The following is a 15,968-nucleotide window of genomic DNA, read 5'->3' on the forward strand; positions in this document are numbered from 1 at the left end:
GTGTGGCCGGTGCTCCTAGATCTGGGACAACCCTCCCAGGAATTCGAATCCAGCTTTGGGAAGACATCATGGCACCAGGAGAGGAATGGGAGAGAAGCAGACACACGAAGGCTGGGAGAGATCGCCAGAAAGGAAAAAGCAAGACTTTCACCTTGACATCATGTTCAAGTAATCGCTGCCATGGAGAAGGCTATACAGATGGCTCTGAACCATATGAAAAGATGCTCAAGTGCGCTCGTAATTAGGGAAATGCAAGTTCAAACTGCACCGAGATCGCGTTTGTCACCTGTCAGGTTGGCCAGGCTCAGAAAAGGTTGGAAGGCACAGTGTGTTGGTAAGTGAGGGGAGCAAGAGGTCATGTTGCGCTCCGCACTGGGAGCATAAACGGATACACTCTTTATGAAGGGCAATTTAGCAATATCTGTCAAAACCGGATACCCTCTGACTTCGTAATTCCACCACTAGGAATTTATCCTACCAAGAGCTTGCACATGTGTGAAATGGAATGCGTGCCAATAAGAGCCGATATGGACTGAACCCTGACCACGTGCCAGGCGTAGCTCTAAATGCTTCACTGGCATCAACTCATTTAGTCGACTCGATGGGCCCAGGTAGGTGCTATAGATCTCCCCATTTCTGACCTCTCAGGACAGCCACCATTGTAATTACAGAAGATTATAAACTACTAAATGCCCATCCATAGGGGAAAGATAAAACCAACGGCGGCCCATCCACAAAGGGGGATGATATGCAAAGAAGGAGCAATCTCTTAAGACAGAGCTTCTAGTCAAAGAGGAAAGATGCAGAACACAGCTTGGGGAGAATATGCTACAACAGAGGTCTTTCTGAAAAATGACATGTGTACGTGTGTGTGTGTGTGTGTGTGTGTACATATAGTGTTTTAATTCTATAAAGCATCTCTCTGAAGATATAAAGGAAACTAGGGAGCTGGGGGGAGGGTAGGAGGCTGGTCATTGTTTTCCTTTTTGTATCTTTAAAAAAATAAACTTTTAATTTTGGAATAATTTTAGACTTATATAAAGGTTGCAAACATAGCGCAGAGAATCCTCATTTAGGCCCCTCACTAAGTTTCAATTCCCCAATATCATCAGCTTGCTTTACTCGCCTTACTTTTACATCAAAGCCAAAACCCCATTGATTCATGACTAACCACTGAACTCCAAACTCTATCTGGATTACCTCAAACCAGTTTTCCTACTCATGTCCTTTCTCTGTTCCAGGCTCCAACCCAGGTCCAACGCTGCACAAACCCCCCATGACTCCCAACTCACGAGATCCTCAGTTCGAATTTCGAGTCATGCAAGCATATTTTCAATTTAAAAATAAATAAAATGCAAAAAAAAGAAACTTCCTAGCATTCCCCCAAATAGCAAAAAAAAAAAGAAAGAAAGAAATTTTGCTGATGCCAAAAAAGGACCTCACTCACCTCCTGCCCTCTGAGGCCCGGGAGCAGGGGGTGGTGGTTGCCGAACAGGGGGGCATCCGTGCTCCCATTCTTACCAGGGTTCAGGCTGTGCCTCCTGCAAAAAGCCTTCCCAGCCTGGAACTCATCGCTCTCTGTCCGGGTCCCCCGGGATCCTGCATGAATCTCTCTTACACAGCACTTATGACTGCCTGCCTTGTTTCATAGTTATTTATGTATGTGTCTATCTCCCCAAGGAGACCGTGAGCTGCCCGAGCAGGGAACAGGGTCTGTGTGCCCTCTGCCTCCCCTCCCCGGTATCTGATAGGATGCTTTGCCTCATTTACATCTGCTGAACTGACATCTTAGCCCCTGATGTCAGGAGGAGGAGGAGTACATTTAGGGAGCTAAAAGAGAGTAACCAGTACTTACTGCTATGGGTTGGTGGCCCACAATTAATAACGAAAACAAATGGTAATAGTAATTACAGTGATGATAAGAACTTTAACAAGAGCCATTTTTATGGGTGACTAATTCCAATTTAGCTTTCATCGATGATCTCATTTAATCATAATCATAGCTCTATGAGGTAGGTATTATGATGCCCATTTTATACACGAGAAAAACCAAGGCTCAGGGAGAGGGAGTGATCCACCCTTGCAGGGTCCAGAGTGCTGCTGGGATTCCCACGCAGACTATTCTGACTATACCATACTGAATTTTTCATTTTTGACGCTTGACTGATAAATCCAGGGCTCAGAGAGGTGAAGTAACCTGCCCAGGACCACCCACCTAGGAAGAGGCAGAGCTGAGATCTGAACCCCAGGTCTGATCTGACTCCAGTCTTGACCATGCTGTTCCCAAAGACCCACCCCAGAGCTCTGAGGTTTGGTCAGGGGAGAGGCGCATGGGACTTCTGCTCAGGACACGGCCCCAGAGGTCCCCCAGCCTCCATCCCCTGATGGCTCTGCCCAGCTCTGCTCACCTGGCACATGAGGATCAGAGGCTCCCGGAACTCAGCCTGGCAGATGGCACAGATATCACCAGCTTCCGTGCATTGTTGCCCAGTGGCCCGGACGCCGTAATTCTGTTTGAGGGAGGGGAGAGAGATAAGGCCAGCTGTGGACCCTCACTGGAGCGATGCCCTCAGGAGTGCTGTGAGAGACCTTTCCAGCACCTGGTTCTTTTGCCTTCAGTGGGGGCCATTTGAAATCTGCTCACCTGAGAGGTGCAGAGAAGCTTCAGGGCTTTCCTAACTCCGCCCACACGACCACAGATGTCGAATGACTGAAAAGAGAGAGGAGTATTGGCTGAAAAGTCTCCCAGGATTGTTTAGGATCTCTCTTACCACTCCCGATCAACCCCCACCGATCCCTCGTCTTTGACGACGAACATTTTCAGGACACTCTATCCCATTCAGAGCTCCTCATTCCCTCATTCCCCTCAGTTTTGCTTGGCATTTGTCTTGCTGCCTTATGTCAATAGGCTCCCTTGCTAGCTGGGCCAGGATAGCAAATACATGACATACATCCTGCCTCTTCCCCCTGCCAAGCCCAGCACAGGCATTGCTAATTGATCACAGCACTCTGCTTCTGAGCCCAGCCAGCACTCCAGTCAGGTACTACCAGTCGATCAGAATCAGCAGGCAAGAGAAGCCCCAGTGGTGTACAGGGCATGGATGGCCTGGCTAGTCCTGCTGGGAGAAAGGGAAGGGAAGAACACATTCCCCCAGGATTCTCTAGAGCCAGAAACAGAGAAGGGAGAAGAAAGAGGAGGATGTGTTTATGGTTAGGGGGAAAACCCCGATTTGCACCCAGGAATGGAAACAAGTGTTGGGGGTGGGCAGTGTCGTCTATGGGTAAGAGCTCCAGGCCTGGAAGCAGGCTGCCCAGGTTTGACACCCACTCTGTTGTCTTTAGCCCAGTGACGCTGGGCGAGTTGCTTCTCTCTGAGCCCCCATCTCCTTGCCCATAAATACAGGAGTAATAATGGAAATATGTGAAGGGAGAGCATCTGGTGAGCTTTATGGGCAAGAAATTAGGGTGGATTTAACCGCAAAAAGGAATGAAGTATTGATATATGCCACCATGTGGATGAACTTTGGAAACATGATGCTAAGTGAAAGAAGCCGGCCACAGAAGACCACATAGTGGAGGATTCCATTTATGTGAAATGTCCACAATAGGCAAGTCCATAGAGACAGAGAGCAGACTGGTGGTTGCCAGTGGCTGGGGGAGGGTAGTGAGCAGGAATGGGAGGGACGGCTTAATGGGTACAGGGTTTCTTTTTGGGGTGATGAAAATGTCTTTGAACTAGATGGTGGGGGTGGTACAGTCCTGTGTACCTGCTCAATGCAACAGAGCTGCACACCGTGAGATGGTTAGTGGTTCATTTTATGTTGTGTGCATTTTACCTCCCTTAAAAAAAAAAAAGATTCCAAGCTCCCCACTTGCCCCCAAGGCCCAGCAAATGAGTGGACCTTCCTCAGGCCAGCCCTCCAGCCCCCGGCCCACCTCACCTTACAGAGGCTGTAGAGAACAATCAGGACCCCTCCTAGGAAGTAGCTGTTGGAGGAGTCGTCTCCCATGATGTATTTATACCACAGCTGGATGGGGACAAGCGATCGGAACAGCTGGCTCAACTCCTCGATGACCAGATAGAACTTTCCCTGCAACCACACAGAGAGCATCAATTATTATTAGCTGTAAAGGACCCAAAGGACCCAGCCGGGGGTCCCCCAGCCTGGGCAGTAATGACATTCCAGGTCACAGGCAGGCCATTAATCAGCTTTGGAAAGCACTCAGACCTGCTCCTAATGGGTTTGCGATATGGCCGGGGAGACGTGGCCCCTGCCCGCCGCCCTCACCCACTGCCCACCAGCGCCGAGGAGCAAAGCTCTGAGGATCGCATTTCAGGGAGGGAGAAACTGGACACTTCTGTTGGAGGGTTGGAGTGTGGGTCACTCCCTGGTGCCTGCTGTGGCATTGGGGGCACCATCCCTGGCCCCACACACAGATTGCTCTTGTCTCGAGGGCTGACCCAGGCATCACGGGGGCCCGGCCTCCGGGGCATGGGCTGGATGGACAACAGGAAGCAAGTAAGGGCAGGCCCAGAGGTGGAGGGGGATATGCGTTCTCCTTCCCAGCTCCATCACCTACAGTCTGCAAGGAGGCAGGGGAACATCTGGGCAAAGGAGATGCATTTGGGATTCAGATGGGGCTGGGTTTGAAGCTTGCATTGCTGCAAGCTCATGGGCCCCAGCTTCCTCATCTATATAGAATGGGAACCACAACTCCTGTCTTATAGGTTGCTCTGAAGATTCACAGAGAGCATCTAGCACTGTGCCTGGCACGGAGCAGTACTCAACCAATTCTATTTCCCTTCTTCCCTTTGCCCTTGGACAAGTCCCTCCAGCTTTCTGTGGCCTGAGCTATAAAATGAGACGAAAATAACCCCACTCCATTATGTCTAATAAATTTAAACATGCACCTACTTATGACCCAGCATCTCCACTTCTATGTATGGACCCCAGAGAAATGAAAATATATCTGCTTATATGCAAATGATCATATAGCAATTCTATTCATAATACCTCCAAGCTGGAAACAGCCCAAAAATCTTATCAGTGGAAGAATGGATAAACAAATTGTTGTATATTTATACAATAGAATACCACTCAGCAATAAAAACGAACAGATGACTGATATACACAACAACATGGATGAGTCTCACACGTATTATGTCCAATTGAAGGAGACAATTATAAAAGAATATATATTGTACAATTCTCATTTATGTGGAATCCTGGAATAGGTTAACACTAACCTGTTGTGAGAGAAATCAGATCAGTAGTTGCCTGGGGTGAGGAGGAAGACTGACTATAAGGGGCATCAAGGAATTTTGGGGAGTGATAGAGGTATTTTATAATGCGATTGGGATGGTAGTTACACAAGTGTATATATTTGCCAAAACTCATTGAAATAGGGCTGCCTGGGTGGCTCAGTCAGTTAAGTGTCTGCCTTTGGCTCAGGTCATGATCCCGGGGTCCTGGGATTGAGCCCCGCATCAGGCTCCTTGCTCAGCAGGGAGCTTGCTTCTCCCTCTCCCTCTGCCTGCTATTCCCCCTGCTTGTGCTCTCTCTCTATCTCTCTGACAAATGAATAAATAAAATCTTTAATAAAAAAACTCATTGAAATATATGCTTCAAATCTGCACATTTTTTGGTATTTAAATTACACCTCAATAAAGCTGATTCAAACAAACAAACAAACAAACAAACAGAGAGAAGCAACCATCCCTGCCTCAGGCACGCAGAGCCTTAAAAATGTGAATAGCATTTGCTCCAGCAATTCTATTTTTAGGAATTCATCCTAACAAAATAATCCGGGATATGTGCTGAGATGTGTAAGAATGGTCACGGCAGTATTCTTTGTAACAGTACAAACAGACACAAGTAAATAAATGTACAACAAGAAGGTCTGGTTATGGTGGAGATCTATAATGGAAAGCCGTACAGCCATTCAAACATTATCCTGAAAAACAGCAACTTGACTGTGAAGAAACCCAGCACATATCATGTTAACTGAGTGATCAAGGTTTACACCCCCAGCAGTAAGTTATATAGACAGCCTGGACCCCCTGATGTGATGGACTGAGAAGAACATAGTTATCACCTCCGTGGTTATTCTGGTCAACAATGTATAAAACCTGAACTGAGCCATGAACTAATAAGAGACACATCCAAATGGAGGGTCATTCTGCAAAAGAAATGTCCAGCACTCTTCAGAAGTGTCAAGGTCACAAAAGACAAAGACAAGATCAAGGAACTGTCAGGTCAGAGAGGATTAAGGAGATATGACAGATGAATGCAATGTGGGATCTTGGATTCAATAATCTCTGGACAATGAAAGAGACGTTAGTGGGACAATTGGCAAAATCTGGTAAGGTCTGTAGTTTTCGTTAATAGTAACGGCAATGATGTTAATTTCCTGGCTTTGCTAATTTTACTGTGGTCATACTAGATGTTAACATTAGGGGAGCCTGGGGGGACGGTATGTGGCGACTCTCTACTATTTTTGCAACTTTTTTTTTTAAGATTTTTTAAAAATTTATTTATTCGACAGAGAGAGACACAGCAAGAGAGGGAACACAAGCAGGGGGAGTGGGAGAGGGAGAAGCAGGCTTCCCGCAGAGCAGGGAGCCCGATGCGGGGCTTGATCCCAGGACCGTGGGATCATGACCTGAGCCGAAGGCGGACGCTTACCAACTGAGCCACCCAGGCACCCCTTGCAACTTTTCTTTAAGTCTAAAATTTCAAAATGGAGGGGCGCCTGGGTGGCTCAGTCATTAAGCGTCTGCCTTCGGCTCGGGTCATGATCCCAGGGTCCTGGGATTGAGCCCCGCATCGGGCTCTCTGCTTGGCAGGAAAGCCTGCTTCTCCCTCTCCCACTCCCCCTGCTTGTGTTCCTGCTCTCGCTATCTCTCTCTCTGTCAAATAAATAAATAAAACCTTTAAAAAAAATAAATAAAATTTCAAAATGGAAAGGTAAAAAACCATCCTGGTGAAGGATATCTATTGACTTAAGGAAATACTCACATAATAGTTCTGAGTGGAAATGTGCCCCATAAATGCAGAAATATTTATTTTTTTGTGTGTTTTTCTGACTTTTCCATTATTTTTATTTTTTTTTTGTACTGAGCATATGATATATTTACATTTGAGGGGAAAAAAGGTTATAAAAACACGTTGCCTATCCATCGAATGGATGATGACTGGGATGAGGATAGACTTTCTATCTCCCCCGCTATATTCCATCTTGATGGGCCTAGGAAGGGGGCCCCTTGAAGCAGATGTGCCCACATCTGCTAAGGACCAAGGAGGGGCATCCAGTTGTCCACTCACCCTAATGCCTGACCTTTGTGACTATTTGGCTGCGTCCTTGTTGTAAGGGCCCTCTATCCCCTCCAGACTCCCACCAGTCCCTGACCCCTGGACATATCCCCCAGAGGGGAATGCTGGTTCCCTCTGCAGCCTGTGGGAAGGTGGAGGTGACTGGGGAGCAGAGATGTGGGGGATGGCCGCCATGCTTGTTCTACAAGCCAATGGTGTGGTGGGAGCAGGAACAATGGTACAGCAGCTCAGTGGATGGCTAAGGCTGCTCAAGCTCTGTCCACGTCCTGACAGCAGGCCCCAGGCTCTGCTGAATACCCATGTTGTGGGCTTTGTTTTCCTGCACCACCTCAGCCTCAGAGGCCCCATGCTTTCAACTGCGCTCACCCAGGGTCACTCAACTACTGCCTGTTCCAGCTCATTCTGCGCCAATAGGCCAGTCTCTCCCAATGTTCAACCTAACTTGCTTTTGTCGCTCCTCCTTGAATTCAGTGAACCTCCAGAGAATGCTCCTTTCCTTTCTTCCTGTCCTCCTTCTCTCCCATCCATGCATCCATCAATGTATCCATCCTTCTTTCCATTCTTCCTTCCCTCCCTCCTACTTTCCCTCCTATTCATTGATGTCCCTCCCGCCACCTTCCATTACTGGACAGCCATTACTTACCAGACAGAGCACGAGGCTCTGGTGATACTAACATGATCAAGACCTTGTCCCTATTCTCAGGGAGCTCACTACCTAATGAGTAAGATACACGCTAGAGAAATTTTTGTAATATACTGTGGTACAACTTGGCTAGAGCTGAGCACGAGGGGGCCCCAGAGCTGAGGTATGGGGTGGGAGTGGGAGCGGAGAAGTGATTAGGTAAATCTTCTAAGACCTAAGAGAAGGTATCATCCAAGCTGATCTTGAAATGTTTGCTACTCAAAGTGTGGTCCCTGGACCATCTGCCTCAGCACTGAAGAAGAGCTTGTTAGAAATGCAGAATCTCACACCTCACCCCGGACCTGCTGAAACAGAACCTATAATTTAACCAGTTTCCCAGGTGATCTGGGTACATATTCAAGTTTGAGAAGCACTGTTTTAGTGGATAAGTAAGAAGCAGAACGATGAAGGAAATGTGGGGAGGATGAGGAAGAACAGGTGTCCTAGAAGCTCAAAAGTGACAGAATAGACAGTGGCCCCATGCCATCTTGGTGAGCAGCCTCCTACTCTGTCTGCCTGGCCTCAAGGTGGGGGAAGACATGACCACCTCATGAAAGATCCTATGTCCCTGTGTCTCTGGAAACCCCTGCAGGCTGGCATCTGGCTAACTCTGGGGACAGACCCTGCTGTCCCCTCTCAGGCAAATCTTTTTTTTTTTTTTTTGAGATTTTATTTATTTATTTGAGAGAGAGAGCGAGCAAGCGAGAGAGCACAAGCAGGGGGAGCGGCAGAGGGAGAGGGAGAAGCAGGCACCCCACCGAGCAAGGAGCCCAATGCCGGCTCGATCCCAGGACCCTGAGATCATGACCTGTGCCGAAGGCAGACGCTTAACCAACTGAGCCACCCAGGCACCCTGTCTCTCAGGCAAATCTTGCCCAACCAGCCTGGCTTGGCTGTTAGGGGTGCAGCCTCAAGAGCCAGACAGACTGGGGTCAGATCCTGTCAACCACCCCTTCTTACCACTGCTTTTATTCAGCCTTGGTCACTGTCTTTGGATCCCCAATTCTCAGGTTCCATTAGCTGTGGGCGAGTTCCCTGGTCCAGGCCCCAAGCTTCCTACTTGCCCACGAGCAGGTCTAGATCAAGGGTTGGCAACGTTTTTCCGCAAAAGGCTAGATCATGAATACTTTGGCTTTGTGGGTCATACAGTTTCTGTCACAACTATTCCCCTCTGCTTTTATAGCACAAAATCAGCTATAGACAACAGGTAAATACACAGGCATGGCTAAAGTTCCCAGAAAACTTTGTTTACAAAAACAGGTATCAGGGTATATTTGATTTGTGGCCTATGGCTTGCCAACCCTGGTCTAAAACGTCAGAACCTGGAGAAGTCAAACCATGGTGGGAACTCCAACACATCCCTAGAAGTACCAGCTTCTTGGCCCTTCCTTCAGTTACTTCACTATGCAGACCAAGCTCTTCCTCTGCAGATGGAATACCGTCCCCTGCTCTCTGGAGAGTGAGCTAATACCTGTTCACTGTCCAGGCATCAGCTACCTGTCACATGCTCTGGAAAGACTTCCCCAAGTCCTTAGTTACATCCGGCGCTCCTGTCATACCCACCGAATCACTCCTTCAGAGCACTTCGCACAATAGCTACAGAATTATTTCAGTGTCTGTCTCCCCCACCAGACGGTGAGCCCCGTAAGTGCAAAGATGATTTGGCTCCCGGTCGGTCATGTTGCCAGCATCTAGCAGAGAGGAGATGCTCGTCTCGTGACTGGGGACCTTTCTGAGGCTAGAGATTCCACCCTCATTCCTCACGTCAGCTTCTCAAGTTTGCTGATGGAGAAGGAGAGGTGGAAGAGGGAACTTCTCTTTAGAAGCAAGCAGCAATGTCACAGACAATGAAATAAAGGGAGTGTCTGCGTGGCACCATGCTAAAGGTAGCAATTAGCTGCTGGGGGGGGGCACTTGGAGAAGGAGATACAACCCCCCAGGGAAAACTGGGCATATCCCAGTGAAACCACCTCTCTCTAATTAAGCAGCTTTGTAATTCCAGGTTTCTTAAGCGTGTTATTTCTGACGACCACCAAATGGAATGTGTGGTTTCTCTGGGGTGTCAGGGGGCAAGGAGAAGTGATCAGATTGTGAGCCGTCTGTCCCCCACCCCCCCGCCACCCGTGAAGGGAAAACGGGTACGACTGCCACAGGACTGGGGCGTGCAGAGTTCTCCGCTGGGATTCTCATAAAGGGGGCGGGAGCGGCAGAGACGGGAAGGCGGGGTCCGTGCTGACTTCGTACTGCTAGAATGAAGGGGGGACGGGGACACGCAAAGTGAAATGGGAAACAAGGAAACAGCAGAGGGCTGACTCTGGGAGGGGGTGGTATATGCAGGCGAGCGGGCTGCTGAGAAGCAGGAGAAATGAACAGAGGAGGAGAATTTTTGAGAATGCACCTACGTGGGAAAGAGAATTTGAAGAACTCTGGGGGTGAGGAGGGAGGGGACAGACATCATCGGATAGTGTTAGCAGCGTAATATATAAAGAACAGGTAGACAGGGATGAAAGATCTTTTACAATTCATAGTATTTATGCAGCTTTGCCTGTTTATGAATCTCTTTTGTGCACACTTTCTCATGTAGAGAAGCAGGACAGCAGAGCAGGTAAGGGAATGGGATTTGGGACTCCAAGGTCAGATCTGTACCTACTAAATTGGTTGATTTTAGACAATAATTTAATGGCTCTGAGCCTCGGTTTCTTCATCTGTAAATGGGGTTGAATACACACACACACACACACACACACACACAGTGGTACGCTGTCAAACCAGGTTTCTGGAAAACAACCAAAGAAGGCCCTGATTTGTGTGTTTGTCAATTTCTGTGGCATAAATACTCCCACAGGGCCCATTTCAAGCTGTCAAGAGTTTAACACCTGCTTGCAAGTTTCTTGAAAACTTAACCATCGGCTCTCGAAAGCCAGGGCAACCTGCCTCCAACACACCATGGGGATTGTGTGAGGATCAAATGAGCAAATGAACCTAAGACCCAGGTAACCAGGGAGGCCTCCGTATGTGACAGGAGCTAGTAAGGAATCTCACGATCATCTGAGGAGATGGGCAATATTAATACCAAATTCTTTTGGAGATGAGAAATGTCAGGTTCAAAAGAACTAAGGGACATCAGAATGAGACTGAAGTGCCATCTGGGACTTCCCAGCCCAGGCCCTGTGATATGTGGCAACCTCCACGGCCTTCCTCTTTACTTGCCCTTCCTCTCTAGCCACGGCTTGTGAGAAGCCCAACTACAAGGAGAGACCACGTGAAGAGGTCCTATAAAGAAGGAGACGCTCTGGGACGCCTGGGTGGCTCAGTTAGTTAAGCATCTGCCTTTGGCTCGGGTCATGATTCCAGGGTCCTGGGATCGAGCCCTGCATCAGGCTCCCTGCTCAGCGGGGAGTCTGCTTCTCCCTCTGCCCCTCCCCTGCTCATGCTTGCGTGCTCTCTCTCTTCTTTCTCTCTGAAAGAAGTAGATAAAATATTTACAAGAGGGAGAGGCTCTGAGACTACAGGTAGGAGAAAGAAGCAAGGCACCCAGCCAACAGGGAGAATGCTGGTCTGGGATACAGGAGCCTGGGCACATCATTGCAGCTGCTGTAGCTGATGCATCACACCTGTGAGTGAACAGTCCATCTCGGAGGGTCCAGCCCAGCAGACACCACATGGAGACCAGCTATCCCTGGCGTGCCTTGACAGAACTCCTAACCCATGGAATCCTAAGCGATAATATCATGGTAGTTGCTTTGGGCCAAACAATACAAAACAAAACACAACCAAAAAAACCGAAAGCATTCATCTAAGGGTACTTAGTGGGTGCTGTGGATTGAATCAAACCCCCCCAAAATTCCTATGTAGAAGCCTAACCCCCATGGGATGGTGTGAGGAGGTGGGGCCCTTGGGAGGTGATTAGGTTATGAGACTGAAGCCCTCAGGAACGGGATCGGTGCCCTTATGAGAAGAGACATGCTCGTTTCCTCTCTTTCTCTCTCTCTCTCCACCGCCCCCCACCTCATGTGGGGACACAGCAAGAAGACGGCCATCAGTAAGCCAGGAGGAGAGTTTTCACCAGGAACCAGATCAGCCTTGATTTTGGACTTCCAGCCTCCAGAGCTGTAAGAGATAAATGTCTGCGGTATTTTATTAAGGCAGGCTGAGTGGATGGACACAGCTGTCAAGTAGCCAGCCTGGGATTTGGATGCAGGTCTTCTGTCCTATTGACTGGGTTCAAATCCCAACTCTGCCACTTTCTAGCTGTATACCTTTGGCAAGGTGCTTCCTTTCTGTGTGCTCAAACCCCTGAGATCATCTCGAATGTCCTCTCTCCGATAACCAATATCCAATCCATCTACGAATCCTATTGGAAACAGCTCTTTTGCTTCTGCTTGTCCTTCTGTCCTCGTCCTTCTATGGTTTTTTTCTTCACACGGTATTTAAAATGAGCTTTTCAAAATACAAGGCAGATCAAATCAACCCTGAGCTTGTACCTGTGAAAATCTGTCTCACTCGGAGTGACATTTGAAACCCTTGCCATGTCTTCCAGATCCTGTAAGATCTGCCCCCTGCCCACACGTGTGATGGGGCTGATGGGGGACAGCCAAGCGCAGTCCTACCTTAGGGCCTTTGCACTTGCTCTTCCCTCTCCCTGGAGCCCCCTCCTTCCTGAGATCTGCCATTTGGCTCCCTCACTTCCCTTGCATCTTGGCACAAATGTCACCTCATCAAGAAGGATCACAGAACGATGTACATAAAGCAACACCCCTGCGCTCCCTCCCCACCTCTCCCTGCCACTCTCCACCCTCTGTATTCTGCTTGCTTTTCTTTTCTTTTTTAAAAGATTTTATTTATTTATTTGAGGGAGAGAGACTGAGAGAGACAAAGAGAGAGAGCATGAGCGGGGTGAAGGGCAGAGGGAGAAGCAGACTCCCCGAGGAGCAGGGAGCCCGATGTGGGACTCGATCCCAGGACCCTGGGATCATGACCTGAGCCGAAGGCAGACGCCTAACCAACTGAGCCACCCAGGCATCCCTCCTTTCTTTTTTTTAAAGATTGTATTTAGGGCGCCTGGGTGGCTCAGTTGGTTAAGCGACTGCCTTCGGCTCAGGTCATGATCCTGGAGTCCCGGGATCGAGTCCCGCATCGGGCTCCCTGCTCGGCGGGGAGTCTGCTTCTCCCTCTGACCCTCCTCCCTCTCATGCTCTCTGTCTCTCATTCTCTCGGTCTCAAATAAATAAATAAAATCTTAAAAAAAAAAGATTGTATTTATTTATTTGAGGGAGAGAGAGTGAATGACAGAGAAAGAGCACATGAGGGGGGAGGGGCAGAGGGAGAAGCAGACTCACCGCTGAGCGGGGAGCCTGATGTGGGGGACTTGATCTGGGACTCCGGGATCATGATCTGAGCCGAAGGCAGTTGCTTCACCGACTGAGCCACCTGGGCGCCCCTGTACTCTGCTTTCATTTTCTTTATTACACTTGCCCTCTGACAGAGTCTATATTTTTTTTTTTTTTTAAGATTTTATTTATTTATTTGACAGAGAGAGAGATAGCGAGAGCAGGAACACAAGCAGGGGGAGTGGGAGAGGGAGAAGCAGGCTTCCTGCCGAGCAGGGAGCCCGATGTGGGACTCGATTCCAGGACCCTGGGATCATGACCTGAGCCGAAGGCAGATGCTTAACGACGGAGCCACCCAGGCGCCCCTATATTTCTTTGTTATGTGAATGTTAACCTCTGAAATACAGGCTCTGTGTCTTTCTGGTACCACCGTTTCTGTCCACAGAAGCTAGAACGGTGCTTGGCATCAAACAGGATGCTCAATACACCCCCCTGCTGAATGAAGAAGTGGGCCTCAGTGTCCTCATCTATAAACTGGAGGTAATAATAACATCCCTCCAAGGGTTGTGATGTTAGTAATATCAAATATATACATTGAGGGCTTTTTACTTGCCAGGCGCTGTTCTAAGCACTTTGCCTTAATTCATTTAGTCCTCATGACAACCTAGGAGATAGGAGCTATCACTACCCCTATTTTATAGAAGAGTAATCTGGGGCACAGAGAGGTTAGGTCACTTGCTCAAGGTCACACAGCTTGTAGGTGGCAGAGAGAAAATTTGAACCCAGACAGGTTGGCTCCAGAGGCCAGTTTAAAAATCCTTCCTGGTCAGAAAAATAGGTCACATGAGGAAAGAGCTTAAAACAAGGTGTGATGGGTCACCATATAAAAATGTTGGCTATTATTATTGTTCTTGCGACTGCCTGTCAGCTAAAGGAAGCTCATTTTGGAGTAAAGAGCTAAAGGGAGATGTCACAGCCACTCTGGATGGGTGCTGGCTGTCCCAGCCCGGCCAAGTTTCCTGGATAAATCTGGTGTGTGGCTGGAAGGCAATGTTTGCCAGCACTCCTTAAAGGCTGGCTAAGGGCTGGTTAGCACTCCAGGACTGTGCCAAAAAGCCAGACACACTGCAATGAGGAGAAAGACAGCTGTGCCTCCTCCTAGGATATTCCTTGGAGAACACAAACCTGATTATTGAGGACCCCCGCTTATAACGCTCCATGGCTCCCCACTGCCCTGAGGACAAAGCCTAAACAGCTTACCCAGCCTTCTCCATGTGGCCCTGTCTACACTGGAGCCATATGGCCACCTCGCGTGGGCATGAGGCTCCCGCTCACTTCTGCACAAGCTGGGCTTTTCCTTCCCCATCTTACCTTGCCACTCCTTCCCTGAGCTTCCATGGATCACCTCCCCCAAATCTATTCTGCTTTGGGGGTGACCTTGTGACCCAGATTGTGCCTACCGTCTAGGATTCCCATGAGCTTCCAAGTAAATCAGTGTTTCTCAGTGGTGTGGGACCCTGAGGGGGTCCCCAGAACACTTCCAGCGGCTCTGTGAAGTCGAAACTATTTTCATACTAATACTAATACATTATTTGACACCTTTGCTCTCTACCAAGTGTACAATGGAGTTTTTCCCAAGGCTCATGACATGTGATTTGCAACAAATGAGAAAAATGCAGTGATCTTTTCTTGAGCCAGGTGTTAAAGAAATCTATTAAAAAAAATAAAGAAAATGCCTTTCTTCTCAGTAATTAAAAAATACAATTAAAGAAAAAATTAAAAAATGTTTCATTAAGATATGTTATTAATGTTAATGTATAATTGGCTGATTATTTTTAATTAATTAGTATTATACAAAGGTCAGTTTTTTTAAAGTTTTATTTATTTAAGTAATTTCTACACCCCACATGGGGTTTGAACTCATGACCCCAAGATCAAGAGTTGCATGCTCCTCTGACTGAGTCAGCCAGGTGCCCCCAAAAGGTCAGAGTTTTAATTTCTATGACAGTGAATGTGGATAGCTATAACTCATATAAAGAGAAGCTCCTTGGATCCTCAATACTTTTGGAAAAGTGTGAAGAGGACCTGAATCTAAAACATTTGAGAACCTCTGAGAAGCACCTGTCACAGAGTAAGTGCTCAGTAACTATTATGTGTGTTTCTTGGACTAGGCTGTGAGCTTCATGAGTGCAGAGAATCATATCCTGTTCACCATCTTTCGCCTATGCCTAGTCAGAGTGAGTCCCTAGTTGCTGGCTGCTACCCTATCCTTTCTCACCTACTTCTTTAGTCCTACAGTCCTCAGCTTTGTAACTGGATGCACAACTATCTTTTTTTTTTTTTATTCTTATGTTAATCCCCATACATTACATCCTTAGTTCTAGATGAAGTGTTCCATGATTCATTGTTCGTGCACAACACCCAGTGCTCCATGCAGAACGTGCCCTCCTCAACACCCACCACCAGGCCAACCCATCCTCCCACCCCCCTCCCCTCTAGAACCCTCAGTTTGTTTTTCAGAGTCCATCTTCTCTCATGGTTAGTCCACCCCTCCGATTTCCCCCGCTTCATTCCTCCCCTCCCGCTACCTTCTTCTTCTTTTTTTTTTTCTTAACATATCTT

The 15,968-nt window shown here is 48.0% G+C and overlaps 1 protein-coding gene across 1 annotated transcript in view; it reads right to left on the bottom strand.

Annotated features, from left to right (window-relative positions):
- RNFT2 (ring finger protein, transmembrane 2) overlaps positions 1–15,968 on the bottom strand; it is a 68,752-nt gene that overhangs the window by 7,777 nt on the left and 45,007 nt on the right. The window contains exons 8-10 of the mRNA XM_081802118.1: positions 3,942–4,091; positions 2,645–2,710; positions 2,409–2,510 (exon numbers count right to left, since the gene is read on the bottom strand). Of these exons, the coding sequence (XP_081658244.1) occupies positions 2,409–2,510; positions 2,645–2,710; positions 3,942–4,091 (318 nt within the window). The remainder of the gene's footprint in view (positions 1–2,408; positions 2,511–2,644; positions 2,711–3,941; positions 4,092–15,968) is intronic.

This window comes from Leptonychotes weddellii, chromosome 13 (genome assembly GCF_054177405.1).
Source record: "Leptonychotes weddellii isolate Sample4059 chromosome 13, ASM5417740v2, whole genome shotgun sequence".
In the NCBI taxonomy this organism is placed as follows: domain Eukaryota; kingdom Metazoa; phylum Chordata; class Mammalia; order Carnivora; family Phocidae; genus Leptonychotes; species Leptonychotes weddellii.